The 23,796-nt window shown below is 36.5% G+C and overlaps 1 protein-coding gene across 1 annotated transcript; it reads right to left on the bottom strand.

Annotated features, from left to right (window-relative positions):
• Positions 1 to 1,823: 1,823 nt before the first annotated feature.
• Positions 1,824 to 22,233, bottom strand: SRP72 (signal recognition particle 72). Its single transcript, XM_070742121.1, has 19 exons — positions 21,968 to 22,233; positions 20,452 to 20,572; positions 19,043 to 19,166; positions 18,044 to 18,187; positions 15,836 to 15,947; positions 14,900 to 14,931; positions 13,745 to 13,869; positions 13,600 to 13,657; positions 13,286 to 13,417; positions 12,022 to 12,150; positions 10,936 to 11,008; positions 9,766 to 9,830; positions 9,056 to 9,151; positions 6,844 to 6,947; positions 5,113 to 5,190; positions 4,773 to 4,910; positions 4,521 to 4,558; positions 3,197 to 3,356; positions 1,824 to 2,098 (listed from the first exon to the last, which is right to left on the bottom strand). The coding sequence occupies exons 1-19, from the start codon at positions 22,098 to 22,100 to the stop codon at positions 1,918 to 1,920; spliced, it is 2,043 nt and encodes a 680-aa protein (XP_070598222.1). The 5' UTR covers positions 22,101 to 22,233; the 3' UTR covers positions 1,824 to 1,917.
• Positions 22,234 to 23,796: the final 1,563 nt, after the last annotated feature.

The following is a 23,796-nucleotide window of genomic DNA, read 5'->3' as shown; positions in this document are numbered from 1 at the left end:
CGTTGGAGCTCCGCCCCCGCTGCGTTCACAATAGCTTGCCGCCGGAAGAAGGTTCGCGCGGTTTCTTTCAAGCGGATGCGTCTTCGTATAGTGTGAAGAGGCACGGAGGAATCGGGGCCTTTTAAAGGACGATCCTGTCAGCTTGTTTACGGAGCTGTTATTTCCGCTTGAAGCAAGGGTAGGCAAAGTTGGCTCTTCATTGACGTGTGGACTTCGACTCCCTGAATTCCTGAGCTGGCATGATTGACTCAGGAATTCTGGGAGTTGAAGTCCACAAGTCATAGAAGAGCCAACTTTGCCTACCCTGCGCCGAAGCGAGCGAGGGCTTAAGTGATAAAATATGTGAGATAAAATCTCTGTCTCTATGATTTTATCAGGATTTCTTCGGGCAGCTGAAAAAAGGATGGCTTCACTTGGGCAAGACACGGGGGTTGGTTTTCAGTCTGTGCGCTAATATGTAGTTCAGTCAAGAGCTCCAGCAATGCTGAACGAGAATGCATATCATAGATCTAACCTCTTTTCTTTCTGAACACATTCAATGTGTATATATTTCTACCCACCAAGAAAAAAAAGTCATTACCAATTAGACATTTAAAAAAAGTTTAAATGCTTCTGCAACATTCATCGTTGTTTTACTTATGACATAGCAATTGCAAGGTGCATTGGTGCTTAAAATCATCTGTCTCTTCTGCCCCCCCCACCTTTCTTTAAATTTTTTTAAAACTTTATTGTTGTAAACTACAGTCCTACTGGAGTTGGGCAACAGATAAATCCAATTAAATAAATAAATAAATAATAAACTGAATGGGTACCTTATTCAAACATACAACTGTTGATTTAACCCTTGGTGAACCCTTTTAGTGAGGGTTTAAAGTTACAACAGGTCTCAAAAAAGTGATGATAATTTTTCAGACAATTACAGCATCCACATTGTCATATCATTTACATTTGGATGCTTGGCAACTGGACCACTGCAGTGTTCCAGGATCATGTGATCATCTTTTGCAACCTGACAAGCAAAGTCAATGGAGAAGCCAGATTCACTTAACCGTGTTACTAACTTAACTAGTGATTGACTTAACAATTGTGTGTGTGGGCGGGCGGGGGGGGGGGAGTTGTTATATGGTGCAAAACTCACAACATTTTTTTCACTTAGCAATATAAATTCTGGCCTCAATTGTGGTCATAAGTTGAGGATTACTTGTACTCTTAATAGTCTATGAAAGGAAAATTAGGGAATATAGAAACTGATAAAATAAAAATGCATAATGTAGCATTTTAAAATGTTACTGCAGAGTAAAATATTGGATGACAGTATTATAGCTAAAATCTATTGGGGGGTTCCCCCCCATTTTGGAGTTAAATATTGAGCATTTGTCCTCTGTTCAATTTTGATTCCCTTTTATACTATCAATACACGAGTTTTGTTAGGATATTCTAAGTTGGGTGCATTTTAGTAAAATAAAAGTTGGCAAAAGTCAGAGATATAATTAGAACAAACTCAAGTTATAGAAAAGAATGAAACCTCAGTAGGAGTTCCAGGCTTTTTATTTTTCATCCAGTGTCATAAACTGCCTATCTAGTGATCTGTGCTAGTTGCTACTAACCAGTCAACATATGGAAAAATCAGCTAAAGACTATTTTTAAAACGTTGTCAAGTAAAATAAATAACTCAATTCCTTCTTAGCATTGCTATTCAGTCCCAAATTAGTTAAACGTCTTCTTGAAATGTTCTGTTAATTCAAAAATAAATAATGCCCCCAGCAATGGAGTCTAATACAAAAACAAGCTTTTTGTATAAAAAAATTAGAGACCAAACACAATTTTGAAAAATTCATCTTGTTTTTGTTTGACCTTTATTAAGCTCATAGTTCTCATACCAAGAAAAAATATAGCAATTTCAGCTCCTTGCCCTGATCACCAGCCTCCCTTCCCACCTTTCTTTTTTTTCTGTTGCTGTTTCTTTTTTGTTGCTGCTGCACCAGGAGGCTTTTGGTGCCTGGGGGGTATCATGTTGCTTGTTGATGCTGATGGAATAGCCGTTACAGTACCAGGCCGTGGGGATGTAGGTGGGCTACTAGCAGTTTTACTAGCATCCCTGCAAAAAAAGAATAATATAAAAGTTGATTTTAGTTTATAGCATATGAAAAGACCAAAACCCATTACATATAAAGAAATTACAATATTCACATATTTAAGACCAATAAACTACATATAAATGTTAACTTTTGCTTGCAAAGAACTGAAGAGGCCTTTGAAAATGGCTTTAGAGGACAGCTGGAAGAACTGCTACCAGGGCAACAATCAGACAAGTGGGATCAGAGTCCTTTCCCAGAAACTATGGTAACTTGAGAAAACACTTCAGAAAGTTCCCCTCCCCAATTCATACAAAGATAAGGAGGAAACACATTAAGATTTGAAATATTATTTCACTAAATCTATTGTAATAAAAAAAGTTTTAGACCAAAATGGCATCGGTTTCTTTCTCTAGAAAGCTTTGTAAGGTTGACAAGCATTTAAATAGTATATATGGCTATTTCCACTAACAACTGTCAACTTACTATCTTTGACAATCTGTACTAAGTTCCAAATCTAATCAAAGACCTTCTAAACAATTTTGGTAATAAGCTGTAGAGTATTTATCTCAAAGACACACAGCAATATATAGTTGACTAATAACACCCACTAAATACTGGGAAAGTAAACAAGATAGTTGTGATGGCTTGCTGCTTGATATGCCAAATTTATTACAGATCGTTTGTTTCAAAACCAATTATGTAGCAGCTTTTGTCCCATAATTAGAGGTGGCTAAAGATGAAGATTAGTTCATAATATTATGCTACTATTCGATGTTACCACAAAACTTTTCAAGCCTTTTAAAAAGCAAAACTTCCCATGGAATTTCCCAACTGTAAAAAGTAAAATTACTATTTCTCCAGAGGCTTCATTCAGTGTATAAGATGCCCCCAAGTTTTCATTCTCTTTTGGGGAGTAAAAAGGTGCGTCTTATACTCTGAAAAATACGGTCGTTGTTAAGTGAATCTGGCTTTCAGTTGTCAAGTAGCCATAAGTATAAAAAACAGACAAAAGTCACTTTTCCCAGTGCTGTTGTAACTTTGAATGGTCACTAAATGAATGTTTGTAGGTTAAGGACTACCTATGACATCCACACAAGTTTAAATAACTAGTTACTCACAATTCAGAGGAAGCTGCCATCATTGCTCCCTGAGTTCCTTTCCCAACTTGGTCCTTCTTCTTGCCTTTCTTTCTTCCACGATAGTAAGTACGTTCTCGCATTGGAAGCCACCGTTCAGGATCAGGTGTCATTTTAGGATCATAATTCTTCGGCAGTTTTCCTACATATTATTTGGAATAGAATGATTACTTGTATGCTCTGTTTAAGGATAGCTTCATGGCAAAACTCATATAGCCCAACATTTTATTACACTGCACAACTCATATAATCCAAGTTTTATATATGGACAATGACTTTTTATTAATTGTAGGCTATATATCCTTTTTCAAAGTCCCTTTTTGCAGTAATACTATATCACCACAAATAGCATATTATGCAAAGATGAAACTCTGGCTTGTGAAAATTGGATTTGTTTCAAGCATGGCAGGGTTTTTTTAAATTTAGAAGAGGCATTAAAAAATTAATAAAATCTATCTAATCTTGCATCCAGTTGTGACTAAATTGCTTTTGGGAAGCAGGATAGTAGGTTTTCCTTGTTTCATCCAGCAATTAGATATCAGAAATGTATTACCTTCTAAATAATAATTTAGTCAGAGAGGCTACAGCTAATGCTGCATTATAAAGTCAAATCAAATCTACATTTTTAAATTGTTATTTTTAGCTGGGAAGTGTATAGATTCTAATAGCCAAGTTCCCCAACATATGCAGCTGCGAGAGCAATCATGGGCTTCCCCAGGTATGCCCATGTCACACCAACACCCTGCAGTCTGCATTGGTCACAATTCAAAGTGTTGGTTATGACCTATAAAGCCCTTCATGGCATCGGACCAGAATATCTCTGAGACCATCTTCTGCCGCACGAATCCCAGCAACCAGTTAGGTCCCACACAGTTGGCCTTCTCCAGGTCCCGTCGACTAAACAATGTCGTCTGGGGGGACCCAGGGGAAGAGCCTTCGCTGTGGCGGCCCCGACCCTCTGGAACCAGCTCCTCCTGGAGATTAGGATTGACCCCACCCTCCTTGCCTTTCGCAAACTCCTTAAAACCCACCTCTGCCATCAGGCATGGGGGAATTGAGACATCTCCCCCAGGCTTATATAGTTTTATATATGATATGCTTGTGTTGTATGTTTTTAAAATAATGGAGTTTTAGATATTTTTTAAATATTAGATTTGTTCATTGTATGCTGCTTTACTATTGTTGTGAGCTGCCCCGAGTCTGCAGAGAGGGGCGGCATACAAATCTAAATAATAATAATAATAATAATAATAATAATAACAACAGCAACAACAACAAGCTAGTACTGTAGCAATAAGAAACTCACCCTTCTTTTTCTTCTTCTTTTTCTTAACATCCCCTTGTCTAAAAAAAAGGAAGGAAATGTTTGAAATGAAGTGCATGAGAAGGTTTGAAGTTGATGGTTGCCAAAGAAGAATTTTTCAAGACTTTAGATTTAGTATTAAAAAGGGAGAGAGAGAAATATATAACCAGTATATTTGTTTTGTTTATGGAACTGGTCTTCCTTTTGCCTGAGATTATAATTTATTCTACAATAATTTTAGAAATCTTATTTTACCCTTGTTCTTTTTGTTGATTTTCGATTGTGGGTTTCCCGCCTTTTTTCCGAATGTATGTTGCTCCATGTGAGTTTTCCAGTGCGTCTATATCTACCTTCAAAGACATTGAGTCTGAAGAAGGCAAATGTTTGCTAAGACTATTGCAAGGAAAGAGCTTAGGAATAACAACACAGATAAAATAAATAAAAGCAAAAGGTTGATTTAAATCTTGAAACAAAAAAACATGAAGGTGAATAAAAAGATAACTTGATGTACAAGTTTACTTGGCACACAGGCCCACTTGATGGAATGACAAACACTGCCGGTAGACTCATCTCCTCAACCTCATAGAAAGGATACACTTTGGCTTTCTCAGCATCAACCAGTGAGTAGGCAGAAATCAGCTGAGCCAAGGTATGGACATCATCTGGATTCTGTCTATGAAAATAAAGAGCTGAATTAATTAGATATCTTTTCCACTAACACCAGAGAAATGATTTCTGGATATCAGCAACCATGAAGTATCCCAGTGCTAAAAGCCATGGGAATTACAAGTAGTATTTCAAGAACTATGTAGCCTCTTTACTTCTTGCTTGAAGCATAGCTGCAGCTCACAGCTGCTCTAGTCACCTACCTCCACATATCAGGAAAGAGACAGGAAAATCCAGCTGGATTTAAAAGATGATTTATATGTTGTTTTATTAACCCAACGCTCACTTACTTTAGGGCTTGGTCAGCATGGCTACAAACCTAAGTTTTTGCTGGATGGAATAAATTTATCCAAGCTACAGCTAGAAAAGACCTTGAGAAAAGTCTATATAGTACAAGTAGTAGCTTGGTACTCAACTGCTTTGAAACTCATCGAATTTGGTAGCCAATGCATTTTGATGTGAACATTTTGTCCCAGCACTCATTGTTTGTTTAGTATTCAACACACAAGCTAGAACTTGTCAGTGTCAACTGCCTCATGATTCACTACCTTATTCCTTATGGGAAAAACCTGTGTGGTATTAATCATTTTTGCTATTGTTTTGCATCCCAGAACCAATTAAAGATGAGTACTAAAGTACCACTATACCTGAATTAACTGAGGTTGAATACTGACTCAGATTTAAAACTACCAACTACTATGGAAAGCACTGCCTAAGCTCTACCCAATCTGCCAAAATACTTCAACAGGGACTAGCTTCACAGGATTATTACAAAGATCAGATATAGTAATTTCTCTCAACAACAATAGATCAGTTAATATAACAAAACGCAGTACTGTATAGAAAAATAGTAAGTTAGAAAATATAAAATGCATCCAAAAATTTATTTTTATTAGAGAGCACTTAGTGCAGTGGCAGTACTCTAAGTCAGATTTTATATATTGAATGCTTACAAACTAGAAAGAATCACAGGGCAGCTAATACATTATCCAAGAGGAAAATTAAAAGTTTGCCCATTCTTAAAGGTTTAGTCCAACAACAATTTTTTAAAAATCTAATGAACAGTGTTGTAAATAATGTTCCAATTTTAAATTCAATAGACTATCCCTTGATCTACCAAAATAAAGATAGGGAGCAAGGATCCATGGAACTTTGTGTTTAACTGAAAAGATAGTGTACAATCTTCTCTAACAAGAGTGAAATTGCTCTTTGGGAAGACGGAAAGTGTGGAATTTTGATCATGAAATATCAAAAGCAATGAAACTTTATTTGAATGTTGGCTAAGAGGTTTATATATTTGATATTTGTAAAATTGCTTTTTAAAAGCCTATTAACAAACACAAAGGCTAAATCCACATTTGTAGTGAATTTTTCTTTCACTATTTACCAAGGGATCCTTGAGATTTGTTTTCTGAGGGATCTCTCAAAATATTGGCTGAAGTGCAAAGAAAATCATTATTTTTCTCCATTGCTTCAAAGCTATGAACTGTGAAATTAGACCATGTCTAATTCTGATCCATGCTCTAACTACTACCATGTTTGGATTTAACATACCAGGATTTAGTTTATGTTGTTTTTAATATATTTGCTCAGGAGCATACTTGTGAATGTCTTTCTCACTTCCTGTAAGCCTCTCTTTTTTAAGGATTCTCAGACTTACTTCCACAGTTCCTCAAGGTCACTGATGGCTTCCTTCTTTCGGCCATGCTTTAGCTTGAAGTTAGCAGCTTCTCTTATTAATGACAAAAGTATTGGAGACTTGGGCTGAAAAAATACAGTATTTGTTTACAATTAATTAATGCTGGTGTGAGATGCCTGCTCTGGCTTTCAGAATGTTAGCCTCCAAAGTCAATTATGTATCAATCTGAGTAGCAAATCTATATCCCGATTTGAAGCTCATGTATAAACTTGTTCAGTTATTTTTATATTTAACTTTTCATTAGATGTCACAAATTGGCAAGGATTTACAAAGCATGTATAATTTTTGTTATACATAAATATTTATTGTAGGATAGTATACAGTGTTCCCTCGATTTTCGCGGGGGTTACGTTCCAAGACCTCCCGCGAAAATCGATTTTCCGCGAAGTAGCGGTGCGGAAGTAAAAACACCATTTTTGGCTATGGACAGCCAAAAACTACCCCTCTCACCGGCTTTCTTCGGACATGGGTCCTCCTGCAGCAGCGCTGCCGGCCACCGTTCCCCGTAGGCACCCGCCCGCCCGCCGTTCGCCCGCCGTTCGCTCGCCCGCTCACTCGCCGCTTGCCCATTCGCCCGGCCGCCCGCCGTTCGCCCACCCGCTCGCTCGCCCGACCGGCCACCCGCCCGCCCGCCGTTCGTCCGGCCACCCGCCATTTGCCCGGCCGCTCGCTCGCCGCTCGCCCGCCGCCCGCTCCACCTCTCTTTCTCCTCTGCTGCAAGAGAGGCGGCGCACTCTTCCCATCTCCCTGCCTGCGCACCCGCCCGGAACAGAGCGAAGGGTTTTCTTATTTTGAATGTTCCGGGCGGGCGGGCTGGCAGAGAAAGTGAGAAAGAGAGTGACAGAGAAAGAGGGGGGAGAGCAAGAGATAGCAAGAGAGAGAGAAAGAGTGAGAGAAAGAAAACAAGAGAGGGAAAGTGAGAAAAAGAGAGAGAGCAAGAGGGGGAGAGATAGAGAAAGAGAGAGAAGGAAAGAAAGAAAGAGATGAGAGAGGGAGGAAGAGAGTGTGAGAGAGGAAGAAAGCAAGATAGAGAAAGAGAGAAAGAAAGAAAGATGAGAAAGGAAGGAAGAGAGTGAGAGAGGAAGAAAGAGAGAGAGAGAAGAGTGGAAGGAAGAGAGAGAGAAATGATAGAAAAAAGGGGAGAAAAAAAGAGAAATGAGAAAATGATTGAAGCAGAGAATGACAGGAAAGAAAGAGAAAGAGACAGAGAAGTGATTCTTGGTGATGACGTATGACGTCATCAGGTGGGAAAAACCGTGGTATAGAAAAAAAACCGTGGAGTATTTTTTAATTAATATTTTTTGAAAAACCATGGTATAGCGTTTCGCGAAGTTTGAAGCCGCGAAAATCGAGGGATCACTGTACTACAGAACACTGAAAAAATTTACACCTTTGAAACTCAAGATTTTTTTAATACTGAAATTCAAGAAATAATTTGAAGTAGTAATGGCTAAGATAGATGATATAGTTTTTAGTTTTTAATTTTTTTAAAAAAACAATAAATTGGTTTCAGTACCTCCCAATTATCAATCATTCTTTCCCTGAATACACATTTCTATATGTATTCTACACATTTGGTTCCTTACCAATTCTGTTTCAAATCAACAAAGCTACAGCTATTTAAAAAATCACTTATTGTTGTGAAATTACTTTAACACCTATCCATTGAGATGGGGTTAGTGCATAATTCCAGGCCATAGAACGTCTCAGATCACTGATAACTGGGGGATATTTTATTATTAATTATAATTGGAGGCATACTTTATCTATCTATGCAATTGAAAGAACAACTGCTTATTTCTGATGGTATTTCTTCAACTCTGCTGTTTCCCAGAATTTTCCAAATGACACATTCTATTCAACCTGCCCCAAAACGTGATGCAATAGCCATGGCATTGCAGATGTTTTTGAAAGTTAGAAGGGAAGAAACCATTCAAATATAATTATGGTGGAGGGTTTTGTTTATTGTTTTCATTGTTGTTTTATTTATTTGTTTTTATGGTAGTTGTAAACCACCCAAAGTTGCTTAAGAAGTCACAGAAATCTTTTAAGAAAATGAACACTTGGGGACTTACTATTCTAGAGAAAGTTGCATTTAATTCAAAAACAAGATCTTCACTCCTACAACTATACATTACCACCTCTTGAATCACATCTACATTCTATAACTTACCTGGCATTCTTGATACCATTCAATGGCTTGTGCCAAGACTTCTATTGCACTGTCAATATCTTCTTCGTGGCTATACATTGTCACCAATGCTGATACCTATAGCCATTCAGAAATGGATGATCGATAGAAGAAAAACAACATTTATTTAAATAATAGATGCTGAAAAGAAAGACTATAATTGTGCTTTAATTGTAACTTTCTCACTGGGCAAATTGTGTGTAAAAATGAATAGAATCAAGAGTAATGGAATCACTACTCAAGAAATAAATTATCTTTCAGAACTAAAAAAAAAATCAAACAAATAAATGTTATACATTTTAGAAACAAAAAAATGTTTTCTTGCCAATAATATACCAAGGAAGGAGTAGTCCTATTCTTTTGGCCTTCCAGAGGCTCATAAAACCTGATCCAGAAGACTTTTGGAAGTAGACTGCTATAAAATGTCCCGCACAAGGATTATTGTAATCATAATTTTTACTGAAATTGTTTATACTTCTTTATTATTGGTGTTATTGCATTGGCTGCAATTCTTATTCTTATGCACAACTAAATAAATAAATATAACACAGTGGTTGTGATTCAATGTCACAATTTGTACTAATTAGTTGTTAGTTGTGCTAGAATGACTTCAAAAGCAAATTCTAAATTTCTTGTTTTATCACGGAATTTATAACTATGTTCATATATGCTTTAATATTTCTATAACTCACCATGCCAGGTTTATGCCTTAATTCATCTATGCTCCTTAGGATGATGCATGCTTTTGTCACGCTGCCTTTGATAAGAGAACAAATGACATAATTATCAATATTCTTATCCAGTCCTTTAACAGACATTAGATTTACCATTTAAACAAAAGGAAAGAGGCAACAGCAAACAAATCTTCAGTTAGAGCTGCGGGTGTATCACAATATTTAATTATTTATTATTAAACCTGTGTGCTACCTATCTTGCTAGAAGCGACTCCAGCCGGCCTGTAGACATACAATATTACATAAACCAGCTTTGTCAGAATATTGGTTATTATTTAAGCAGAAAAGAGTTACCTTATTTTTCAAAGTATAAGACACGCCTTTTTCTCCCCTAAAAGAGGCTGTAAATTTGGATGTGTCTTATACTCTGAATGTAGCTTTTTCAATGCTTCCCCCCCCCCCCCCCCCAACAAGGTGCTAACAATCTTCCCAGCTGTTACCACCGCCTTGCAGGCTTTTTCATTGCTACTTGCTCTGAGTAAGGTTTTTTTTTTAGCCATAACCAGGGGATGAAATAATGCATTGAAGCTGATCAAGGATGCTAGCCAGATGAATATCTAGTAGGTAGATTTCCCCCCCACCCCATTTTCATCCCCCAAAACTAAGGTGCATCTTATATTTTGAAAAATACAGTAATAGAAAAAATTAGAAGGCTTCTGCCTCTGATGAATACAGAAATATCCTTACAAACATGTAGGAAATGCTTGAAATCTTAGAAGGACAAGAAATGATGGAATACAAATGCTATACATCACAGTTAAGTTTTTATCTATTTATCAAATTTGTATGTGATTCTAGTCACAGCATTATTTATATAATTCCCTTGAAAATCAAAACCAATTTTATACAACATATTTAAAAATGCATAACTATAAATTATATTCAATTTATATTTTTATAAATAATTCATCTCACCCTTAAGCACCAAAGGAAGCAATTCTTAAGTACTTGTCTCCCAACAACAGATGCTCAATTAACTATTTTCTTCTAATGCTAATTTATTCTCACAAGAAAACAGCAATATGTTCCACAGAAATAATAATTGAACAAAAACGACACATGAGTGTAATGGTGCTACTATCAGCATATGAAAGTTCTTTAAAGAATTGGTGAGTGGGGGCAGAGTACCTTGTGCAACTTTCAATTGTGCCATGGTCAATTTAATCTCAGATGCTTTCTCAGGATGTTGATCCGCAAACTCCTACAGGGCAAAAGAAAAAAGACTTTGTTTGCTTCAAAATCTACAAAATAGGAACTTTATTATGAGTGACTATGACATAGGGGGATATTTACCTCCCAATAATGAACTCTTAGATGTGAATATACAAAATCTAAGACAGAAGTTCTGCTGAATCAAGCTGATTGAATAAATGAGTGAAGCATTTGGCCAATCAGAAGTATAGAAGATTATTCATAATTCCAATGTTTCTCCTAGCAGCAGTATCCAAGGCATGGAGCCTACGATCTGGGAGGTTGCAAGGCCTAATAGCCACTAATAGCAAATAGTAGACTTTATAGCATAAATTATAGCTTAACTATGAATTATACAAAAACTGCTTCTTCTTTGAACTTTCCTCAAAATTCAAATACTGTATTTCAATCTCTATTTTCTATAACAGAAGTAATGTTATAAATTTTCCTCGTATCTTCCTTTATTGTCTATGCTGCAAGATAAAAAAAACAAAAACAAATATACTATATTTTTCTTAGAAGCTGTAGTGCAGTATTATATTTCTACTAACGTTATTGTCAACTAACATTAATCAAAACTGTAAATCCTCTTCTAACTAGCAATTGCTACCAGTCACAGTTTAAAGATGTTCGTGAATTTTAAAAACCACAAGAAAAATAGTTCTGGCTCATTCACAAAAATATAAAAAGGAATTCAATTTTAATTCAATTCAATTTATTAGATTTGTATGCCGCCCCTCTCCAAAGACTAGGAGAAAGATATTGATTGATAAATTTAACAGCATTAAAACTTTGATTCTTTTTAACCTCTACCAGAAATAAGACTACAAATACAGTTAGTGATAACAGTTTACCATACGCCATGATTATTAGAGAATGAAATGATTTTCAGTGATATACAGAAATATCAAAATAAAAGAATCTTTAAAAGGAAGCCATTAGGGAAAATTATATCAGAGCATTAACTTGCCCCTTAGAGGAAATTTATAGTACTTTTCTTTTCTAGCAGCCAACCAACTATACCTGAAGGAGCTCTATTGCCTTAGTATGTTGTTTTTCTCGACACAACTGAGCTGCATGGATTAAAACAGGAAGGAGGTGTTCAGGGCTTTGTGACTGTAAAGTTGATGCCAGTTTGCGGCACTGATCTGCCTAAGAGGTAAGATTAAAACATTGTCAAGTTCAGAAAACTAATTCAACAAAAAGAAAGCTAGACATATATGTTACAAGCAATAGTATATGTAACAAGGAAACATCTTGAATACTACATCAATAAGATATCCAGTTTGTAGTGACTTTGCTCAAAAGAGAATATAATATATGTAAAAGAATTATAATAAAGAATCTAAAGATTTTATGTAGACTCCACATTATTGAAGAGCCCTGGTGGCACAGGATTACAGGCTAACACTGCCCGCATCTGGAGTTCGATTCTGACCAGCTCAAGGTTTTCTCACCCTTCCATCCTTCCAGGGTCAGTAAAATGAGAATCTAGATTGTTGGGGGCAATATGTTGACATTGGTAAGAGTGTGCTGTAAAGAACTATGGGGTAGTATATAAGTTTAAGTGCTACTGCTACTGTAATTTTCCAAAATAGTATACATACAGTTGTTAAGGGAGTTTTGACCCATTGTACCACCTTTTTTGCTATAGCTGTACAGCAAATTATTGCAGTTATTAAGTGAATCATACCGTTCTTAAGCAAATTTAGCTTTCCTCATTGGCTTTGCTTGTTGAAAGCAACTGAGAAACCTACAAATGGTGATCATATGCTCCTGGGACAGTGCAACTGTTATAAATAATGTGACCCACAGCCCTTTACAATACATGAAATTGTACGGTAGATTTTACAAAGCTTTTTTGGAGAAAGAAAAGCCACTGAGAGCATAATTTTTTACAGACAGGACTTTTGTATTATAAGCTTCCTTCTAACATAAGCTTTCTGCTTTTTAGGAAATTGCTGATCTACTTTTTCTTTAGCAAGTTAAGATTCTTATATGCATGGATGTTTATTTTCTTATGTGAGGAAGTCACTTCCTATATTTTTAAGCTATGTATTTCAAGCCATGTGACATAATAAATGGGTTGACTCCTTGTGCTTACTTGGATAAACCCAGACAAAAGGTTTGAAGTTTTGTTGGCAAGATTTCAGAAATGATTTACCAACGTTTCCTTCCAAAGATTGAGACAGACTGACTCACCCTGGCTTTGTACCCAAGACATGCCTAGAATTCAGAGAATCCTGAGTTCTAACCTGATGCCTTAGCTTAACAAACTCAACATTACCTGATTAGTATACATGGCCAACAAAGCTTTATTGAATTCTATTGCTTGGAGTTGTTTCTTGGACAGTTTATGTTCAACACCTTCAGCATTGGTCAGTTTCACTTTTTTCTTTGAATCAAAGACATTTTGGTCCTGTAAAAGGTGCAAAATGAAATGCTTCATTAACATAAAGGTGGTATTTCATAAGTCCCTTATGACAATCTGTTCATCTACTGCTTTGCGAGCAGAAGGCAGAGCTTTACAAAAATATAGTGTAATTCAAAACATGATAATATTACAAATACTTCTCAGGTATTGTGGCAAACATTCTATACCTTGTTAGTAGTGATGATGTTATTGGCAATGACAGCAAGCAATCCTACATCTGTGGGTCTGCAAAAATAAAATACATCAACTTCTGAAAGTATGTCATTTTTTAAAAGTGTTAAAAACACTATCAAAATACACAGAAATACTTACTTTAGTTTGATTATCTGATTGTAAAGTTGTAGTGCTTCCTCTGAATGACCCTGGAGTTGCAAAATGTAAGCCATTTGACCATGAATAATGGCCAATTCTGCCTCAATGTCTTCTTCAGTCACATCCTAAAACAAATAATACAACATACATGATTTATGATAACTGAACTCTATTAGTTTAAATTACAAACACAATAAATATATTTTGCTACAAATCAGTAACTACAAGTATTTTAAACTTTTAAACGCTTTTTAAAAACAATAACAGCTGTCAATTTTTACTATTTATCTTTTAAAGACCTTGCTACCAAGTCTATAGCTAGATTTTCACTACTACATGTTAGTGAAGGAGTCAGAAAAAAGATATGGTGTTGCTTAAAGGCACAATAGACAGAGTGCTGTTTACGAATCTCCCAGAAAGGATTCTTATGAATTACTTATCTGTTTATTTATTACATTTCAGACTACATTTTACTGTGGTTTATAATTCTAAACTAAAATTCAGAATAAGTACAAAATATGCAAAGACAACATTAAAATGTCAGGTTCCAAATAATGCATCCATCACAAATTGAACTTCGAGGCATTTATTTAGATGCACCATATTGGTGCTAACTGGAAAAGCCAGTACTGAAATTCCCGGGCTTTTCACCCCAATATAGGTTTTAGATTCTTAAGTTTCCAAAACAAACTATCACATTATCCAATCAGGATGGGAGCTCGTTGCTTGCCAACTTCTCTCCTCCGGTCACCCAGCCGCTGGTAAGTGCTTGACTCATCAGCTAGCTATGATGTTATGACTGAAGACTCTATCCTTCCTTAGCTCCAAACTGTGTCAAACTGAATTCGTGTTAAAATAACCAAAGATACAAGCAATCCCACATCAGAATCAAATTCAGGCTTGACAGGGTTTGGAGCTGAAGAAAGATAGAGCCTTCAGTCATAACATCATAGCTAGCTGATGAGTCAAACACATTCCAACAGCTGGTTGACCGGAGGAGAGAAGCAACCAGCTCCCATGTTACAAAATACAAACCACAAATAACCTCCCACAATTTAATAAACATTAAAACCTTTGGATAGCAAATATCAGCTGCAACAAGCTAAACATATCAGAAACAAAAATGATATTGTTCAATTGAACTGAAACTCTTACCGAGTCTTCGGAGAGAGACTGGCGACACAAATCTATAGGGAAAGTGTAACAAATTAATTTTGGAAGATACAAAACCACAAATCAAACATTGAGGCAGTGACAGAATAATAGCAAGTCAAAATGTTATACTCTCCCCAACATAAACATTCGGGTTGCAAGATTTATAAGAAATAGATTTATATGAAATGTGTTTATATAATTTTTATGTTATAAACAAAAAAATAGAGAGAGAGAACTAGATTCTGGATATGTGAAAAGATATTGCTGATTTTGCAGTGTTTCTAGGGACAAGAATGAAGAACTAATCAGAAAGCAAGCCATTTATAATATTAGAATGCAATTCACTCATGATGAGCCGTGATTATACAGATTTCCCCAACCTGGTGCTCACTGTATTCTTTGGTCTACACCAGCAACACAGAAGTAGCAATATCAACATGAACATTCAACCCAGTAGTCCAGAAAAATGGAATTATATTAGAAAACATTTGTGAGTACTGGACTGTGAAAGGTGATATTATTCTCTGCCTAATTATCAGCTTGCTCTGAATTTGAAGTGTGTGCATGTATAAGTGGTTCTAATAAGTATATTAAAACACCTGGTGAAGTTCTGTAATTTCCTAGTTTTGACTAGCCAGATATTATCCAGGTTTATTTTTGTGAGCTGCCCCGAGTCTTCGGAGACGGGCGGCATACAAATCTAATAAATTGAATTGAATTGAATTCAATCTATTTTGAGTCTGGCTATGTACTACCATCTAACTAGGCAGATGGATTAAGCAATTAATTGGGGACATACGAAAGAACTTTTTTATGTACTTTCTAAAATTTATTTTTCTACAGAAATTGAATACCACTGCTTATAAACACAAAATCCAGGGGAAATATTTTTTTTTCTAAATATGGAAATGCTAAATTAAATTTACTACTCATTACCTTCAGCTTTCTGTAGCATTTTCTTCGCCTCGTTCAACTTGCCTTGTCCAATCAAAGCACAGGCAGCATTGTAACACAGCTCATAGGTACCTTCCTGAAGGCCCAGGTCTTCCTGAGCAGAGCAAAATTAATTAATAAGAAATTTAGTTTGAGTAAGTTTAAATAGCTTCTGCTTTATTTAAACTATTCCAATATGAATGGGTAGTTTCAAAACATTACTTTTTGATCATCTGAAGGAAAGGGTAAAATCTCCGTGTAGCTAGAGGATAGTACTTCTTCCCGTCTCATGAAGGAAAAATCTTTCCTTCAACAGCATGAATATACTTAAGCTAATGGTGATTCAACTCCTTCTTTATTGTGCATCCTCTTGCACAGTATTATAACTAGTAAGTTAAATGAACAATGTCTAACAGTTAGCATAATGCACTTAAGTGTCTAAGGACCTCAACTTTGGCGTCATATGGATAGTTTATGAGACAATAGGCTATAGGTCCATCTTCCAGTGACAGAAAAATGCAGCAATATTTCAAGTGTACATCCTTGTAAGCATACGTATCTACAAAAGAAGCATCCTTATTTTTTATGGAAACATACAATGGAATATTAGAACTGCGTTACAAATGTATATTAATAGGACTCTTGCTTTTATACCTATTAGTGTAGTGGTCCCCTACAGAAAGCATTGTAATCTTCTGACTATGAAGACAAGATAATGTATTCATCTATCAATTGCAGAATGGAAAACTTGTCTCCTCTGATTTTTTTGTTCATAAGAGACAAGTAATTCACCAGGGCTTTGCTTCTCTAATATACATATGGCACAGATCTTCAAAATCTAATGCACATTGTTTGAGCTACATGTCTTTCTAATGAGGAACCCAGGAAGAGCTTGAGAAATGTGCTTGAAGGAATTAGATAATTGACTATGGGCAAGTATCAGAGATATGGACAATGTTAATATATATTGCTAGGCCATGTATGATATGCCATATGTTAAATAAATAGGGATATGGACTTGAAACAATTCATTGTAGGCAAGCATATATACCTTTGCCTCTTAAATGACTTGTAAATTCCATCCTCACCTCAATGAATACTTTTGCTACTGATATCAGGTTGAAGGACAATACTCTAAACTGAAATTGATCATTATTGGATCCAAACCTGAGAGACATCTGATAAGAGAGATGCAACTTGTCTGGTGGGCCTCTATCACATCCACCAAACCTAGGAAGTTATCCACAGGAAGGCTTCTATTAATAAGACCATTATAAACTTTAATGCCTGGCAAATATATTTTGAAGCCTCAGGATCCGGATGGCTCTCCAATCTCTATCTTTCTTCATCACCATGAAAAGATGCTACCTGTCCAGCATGGTATCTTTCCAGCTATGGTGCAATTTCTCAACTTGTGTGCCTGCTGAACAGATAACGGTGCCCTACTTGCCTTAGCTCTTTGCTTGACTATTGGAGGGGTACTTGTGATTAAATTAAATTGATAACTCCCAACTCTGCTTGTCTGCTTCCTATCTAAAAGAAGGCAGCGTATGAAATAGAATATGAAAAAACAATGCAGTGCTTAAAACATGTGCTCATATCTTGATGCTGTTGAAGGTAGAAAAAGATTGCAACCCTTATATTCAGAGTGCACACCTAGTAAAACTCTTATTTCATCGCTGGATTCTGTAAGTATGATTCTCCACCTTCTACTGATTCTGAAAGGCAGCATTATTGTTGGGTCACAGATGACTATAATTTGCCATTGCACAATTCTCTTGGGCAAGATGTACAACTTGTTCCATACTATTGTAGGAACTTTGTTCTTGGCTGGCTTTGTTGCTCCCTTTTGACTATAGAGAACTGAGATCCATGGATACTACAGTTGAGGGGAAAGTCTTGCTACCCCTTAGGGTACTGTAGACACTTGACACTTTTGCGTAGCAAAAGGATGTGCTGGTGATCTTTTTTTTCTCTCTCTATTTAATTTGCTGCCAAGTTAGAACGTAAGCCTATGGCTCAGGAACAATTCTTAATCCCTCCATTTTCATTAGTCATTTTATAACAATGCTGCTGAGTAAGGATCCTGTATTATTACATGCTTTATATAATTAAATGCTTCATGGAATTAATCTATTGCAGAGTGACAGAACTGAGGTGTGAAAGTAATGATTCACATATTCTGCATATCGTTACTACAAACTTACTTACTGGCACCACTTTCTCCCAGGTGCTCTGTGCAGCAACTACTGCAGAAAGATTGGTTTTCCGTTCTTCTTCATAGTCATCCTGTGAATTACGGATAAGATCCCGATACACAGCCAAGCAGTCATCATAACGCTCTAATCTGTACAACTGAAAAGAAAAAATTAATATTGTGGTAAATCAGATACAGAATAAACACGCATAAAATCAACTCCCTGGATAAACATGCAGTTACTGCAGTTCATTTTATTTAGAATCACATTTTAGCAGTTCCAAAAAACAACAGAGAAAGCTTCTATACATTTTAGGATAAAGCTGGTTCCTCACTCAATCTGACCCAGGATACTTCTAACCGATAGTATAATGACACATAATGTCCAACAATCTTTTTAGTTTACACTTTAATATGATAGAAGGAAAAATAATGAGTCCCAGGAACCTGGAGAGCTGACCTTCTCCAGGTTCCATCAACTAGACAATGCTGCTTAGTGGGGCCTAGGGAAAGAGCCTTCTGTGGGGGCTCCGGCCCTCTAGAATCAGTTCTCCCCAGAGATTCGCACTGCCTCCACCCTCCTTGCCTTCTGCAAGAGTCTCAAGACTCATCTATGTCGGCAGGCTTGGGGCCCTTAGACCTTAGGCCAACAAATGTATGTATGTCTATTGTGTGAATAGTAATGATTGATTTTTAACATTATTGGAGTTTTTAGACTAATTAGTTTTAAAATTAATTGGATTAGGATGTTCTCATTGTTTCTTTTATATGTTGTAAACTGCCCCGAGTCCTCGGAGAGGGGCGGTATATAAATCCAATGAATGAATGAATGAATGAATGAATGAATGAATGAATAAATAAATAAAAAATAAAAATAAAAAATCAAGTTATTTCATAATTAATGCTACATTTGGGGCAATAATGGTTGACTTCCAGGTTTTTTACTTGCAAAATCACTAAATGTACATCAAACCAACAGATGACTTTTGCATTTGAAATAAAAGATTAATTACCACTTGTCCATAGAGCTCCTTTAATTTGTTTGTCTGGTGGGTGGCTCCCTGAATGGTCTTCAGAGCACTTTCAATCCTGTTCAACCTGTACTCGCAATAAGCCTTCTCAAAAGCTATTGAGTCACTGCAACATATAAATGAAATAGGTACATTATTTCTCTCTATTCATCTTCCTCAAAACATTGATAGATATTATATATACATATTGTGTCACTTAACATTTTACCTGGGGCGGTACTTTCTTACACTGTACAATGGAGAATATAGTTTAAATTCTAGGGACATATTATGGAATTGCTCAAAGTTGCAGCATGTAATAATAATTAATTATAATTGACGCAATGAACATCTGAACCTAATATGATAAAAATATTCTATGTTGAGGATATTAATGTAATGAAATATGATCACAACATCCTGGAATTTAATGCACGGTAAGTATTTAAAAATTAACAAAACCTGACTGTTTTTCCCTGAAGAGTAAATATGTACATTTCCCTGAAGGGTAAATATATGAATCCTTGAAAACGATGTTAGCAGAGATTTAATGAATAGAGAAAACTGTCAGTTCCAAGATTAACGTAGGTGCATATGTAATACAGCTAAGGTTTAGCATTTACCTTCTAACCTAAGTGCTAATGGACAACTGACAGTTATTAAACTAGAAAATAAAGGATTTAAGAGAATGAGCTCATCATTCCTAAGGCTTCTATTATTACATCTGGTCTTTAACCAATCTACAGCTTAGAGAACAGGGATTACCATGGACGTAATAAAAAAAATATCTAAAACAATGAATACTATACCAATGGGAGAAACAAACGAAAGGTATAAAAATATTATTATTTGTGTACCCACGGACACTTAAGTATTTATAAAGCTGAAATTCTGAAATATTTAGCACACTGACTAATTGAATACAATACATTGTTGGATTGATATTACTAGTATTGTAAAATCATTTTATATGAGCAGATTTACTTCGATGCAACTGGATACCAAGTTTAGGAGGGATAATATACTGTATATATCAGCATATATCATTGCAGCTATATCCTGAATCATATTACCTTATAAGAGAATACAGCTCTCTGTCCATTGATAATTAGATCTGAGCAAGCCTGAAAAAAGGCTTCAACAATCTCATCAGTGGAGTTATTAAGACAGCATTTCTTTTTTTCAGGCACACAAAACTGAGAAAGACTGGGTTGCTTTAATAAGTATCAGAGGTATGGTAATTGTATGAGTTCTGAAAAACTTCCTTCAAATGTGTTTTGAAATAAGTGCATCCCTATGTTTTCTATAAACATGTTTTACTTTTACATATCTATGTAATTTTTCATACTTCAAAAAAAATTACAGAAAACATAGCAGAGATAGGCTGTCTAATAATATTTAATAATACTTACCTACTTAATACTTTGACATGGGTGTGAATCACACTCAAGGCTTCTTTAAAGCTTCCATTTTGTATAAGACATACCACTTTGCAGTGTAAAGCAGTCACATCATCCTTACTGATTTGTAGTACTAGAAGCAAATTCAGTGCATTGAATGAATGAACATATACTAAAAAAGTTTTCCCCTGTTAGCTCTTCATACCTCTGATTTTGTAAACTTAGCTGGATTTATAAACTGAACATTCTGAAGACTATATACTTGTGTACAGGTCAATTTTATTTTTGGAAAGCAAATTATCTGGTGGAAAGTTTCCATTTTGGTCTAAAATCATTACCAGCATAATTACTGTCTTTCCTGAACTACTGTATCCAATTGAAAGGATGTTTACTTAGATTTTCTCCAAATAATTTAAAATGGAACTGGGTTTTAAATTCACATAGTATGACAAGGAGACAAATAATACGCTGTTACTACTACTAGGGAATGAGATCATCATAAATATTAGGGGGTTTTTTTTGTCTCATTACAGTTAGGCTGTGCCTGGAAACATTAAAAAGATATGGCTGTGGTGAGGAAAGGCCAGTACGACTGCACTTTCCATGAAAGGCTGCAACTTTCCATTTTCCCTATGTTTTTAAAAACTATATAACAAGGGGCCATTCAGCAAAGGAAGCATTTTCCTAATGCAGTAACTAGAAAGACATACAATGAATTCCTACCTGTCACACAGCTGTTAAAAGCCATCAGAACTCACATATAGAACATATAGAAAAGTGTTTGTGCAATGCACATGAAACATATTTTGCAGAGCATGTTAATAGAAATAAAGCATAACCGTTGAAGCATTACAGTAATAGCAGCTTTCAGAAGCTTGTTTTACCCCATAAAAGAATATAATTGTATTTATAATATATAACATATATTATATTAATTTTCAAATTCAGGAAAAAAAAAGTGATATATATATGTGTGTGTGTGTGTGTGTGTGTATTAATATATATTAGAATCACAATTATAGTATAAATAAATAGTACGGGTCATTCTGTCACACTATTTTTATAGGATCCCAGAAAATAAACATCGGCATGACTACCATTCCTATGTCACAGATCTTGGGGCAAAAAAGGCACATTAATCGGCTAAGTGAGGCAGAACCATTCTCAGAGACGAGTCCCCCCCACCCTTCCATTGCGATATCAGCGTGAAAGCAGCTATATTGTATCTTTAATTTTAAAAAAGCGGAGCACCCCAGAAAAACAAGCTCTAGTTGAATTTCACCTCAGGCAAGACCAGCTGTTACTCCTTTGCCGCTGCTTTACCTACGGCAAGAGAAAGGCAGGTAAGCTATCTGCCTCATAAAGTCGGGAAAACTCCGCTGAAGACAAATGCATCGTCACTTATGCTGCCGCAGCTCTCTACACCAGAGGGCTGCCGGTCCACACTGACACCCCCCCCCCCCCAACCAGACCACCTCAAAAGAATAGAGAATAATACGCCGGTCGGGCGGCGGCAACACTCGCTCACTTTTATTGACGGACTTCAGCGCGCGCCCGAAATCCCCATTCTGGCCGCAGCGATTTACTTCGCTCCAGAGCGAGGCTACGGAGGCAGCTCCAGCCGCGCCGGAGCCACTTCCGCTGCCCGCGCCCGCCGCCATCTTGACAGAGGTAGTCGACGAACTTTACAAGCAGAGGAAACAGCTGAACGTGTCCCTTTGACACAGGAAGTGAATCGGGATCCGTGTTCTGTCGTCGTGTACAACTCTCTATGGTGCTTCGCGATTTCTCTCTATGGCGGAAGCGTGCCCCAGCGAGAGGCTAAGTGACGACAAGTTGGCTTTTTGATTGTTGAGGGAGGTCTTCCGCCTCGAAAATTTTCTGAGTGTTTTTGGTCACGGGTTGTGGTGGGTTTTTTGATGGGTTTTTTTTTATGGCCACTGTAATCTGGAAACCTTTGAAAGTTGTCAATAGAACTTAAACCTTGAAAGTTTTGCTCCTGGAAGATCCTTTAAGGGAATTGAAACAATAATGGGAAAACTAAAGTAATTGGTGCATTTATCTGGTTTCAAGAGTAAATGTGAGAAGACAAGAGATGTTAACAAAAAATATGAATATAGAAGATCTAATAGAATTGCTTAAAACAGGTTTTGTAACCAAAGAGCTGGATTTATACAGTACTTGGATTATTACTGTAAAGATCAGAAGTTGCAGCTTGGTATGTTTTCCTTTTCCTTTTATTTCCTTTTATTTTCCTTTTTGTTACTTGCACTTTTAACTTTCTCTTTGGTTTATTTTTCTTAGCTTATGTTAGTTTGTATTAGTTTTATCTAATTATCTGTCTGTCTGTCTGTCTGTCTCAAATTTATGTATTTATTAGATTTGTATGACACCCCTCTCCATACTATACACCAGGGATCCCCAAACTTGGCAAGTTTAAGACTTGTGGACTTCAACTCCCAGAATTCTACAGCCAGCTATGATGGCTGGAGAATCCTGGGAGTTGAAGTCCACAAGTCTTAAACTTGCCAAGTTTGAAGACCGCTGCTATACACACTATGCCACCCCTCTCCACACTATACAGTCCCCGTCCCTCCCATCACTGAAATAATAAAATAAACCTAACTTAATTCAAGACTGCAGACCTATGTAGTTGTATTCTCCTACTGCTATGTTACAGTAATAAGCAAAATGAATAGAGTGAACTAAGCCAGATGAATTTCCCAGCCCTTTAGAATTTGGTCATCACATGAAAATGTGATGAAAGGAATTAGAAAAACATAACATATCCAGTCACGAGCTTAATCGCTTTCTTTTTAACCTAAATTGCAGGATCCACATTGCATTTTCCAAAAAAGAAAAAAATACTAAAACCTGGAATCTGCAGCCTAGTGTTTTTGCAGAACACTAGTTGCAAAACAGTGGCAGGGAACAAACAAAGCATGCTTTGTAAACCATTCTGACCCCTAATCATTTTGGATATTTGATATTAGCTTTTTTAGTATTCATTACAATAATAGAGTCCATTTCCAACTGGGTTCCAATCTGGGTTCAGTCCAATAGATTAGTACTTTAATTATTGTCCTGTGTCATTACTCCCAAGTAACCCAAGCAACAAATCTGGTTTTCTACAGCAGTGTTTCCCAACCGGTGTGCCGCGGCACACTGGTGTGCCGCGAGACATGGTCAGGTGTGCCGCGAAGAAATAAGCTCAGCTTCTGGTCTCGCAACTTTTTGCGAAGAGAAAAAAGTTATGAGACCGGAAGCTGAGCTTGCTTCTTTGCGCCTTCCAAGTTTTCCAGCAGCTGCGGCGCCCCGCCCGGCTGGAGCTTCCCTGTCAGCAGGTGAGCTTTGGGG

Source organism: Erythrolamprus reginae, chromosome 2 (genome assembly GCF_031021105.1).
Source record: "Erythrolamprus reginae isolate rEryReg1 chromosome 2, rEryReg1.hap1, whole genome shotgun sequence".
NCBI lineage: Eukaryota > Metazoa > Chordata > Lepidosauria > Squamata > Dipsadidae > Erythrolamprus > Erythrolamprus reginae.
This window is presented reverse-complemented; position numbering and strand designations above follow the sequence as displayed.

Excerpts from the sequence above, each read along its gene's own strand:
- SRP72 (XM_070742121.1), bottom strand. The coding sequence starts at position 22,100 with ATGGCGGCGGGCGCGGGCAGCGGAAGTGGCTCCGGCGCGGCTGGAGCT. Across the intron at positions 13,658-13,744 it reads AATCAGATAATCAAACTAAA|ACCCACAGATGTAGGATTGC; the intron begins GTAAGTATTTCT and ends TTATTTTTGCAG. Across the intron at positions 9,831-10,935 it reads ACAATTGAAAGTTGCACAAG|GCAGCGTGACAAAAGCATGC; the intron begins GTACTCTGCCCC and ends CTCTTATCAAAG.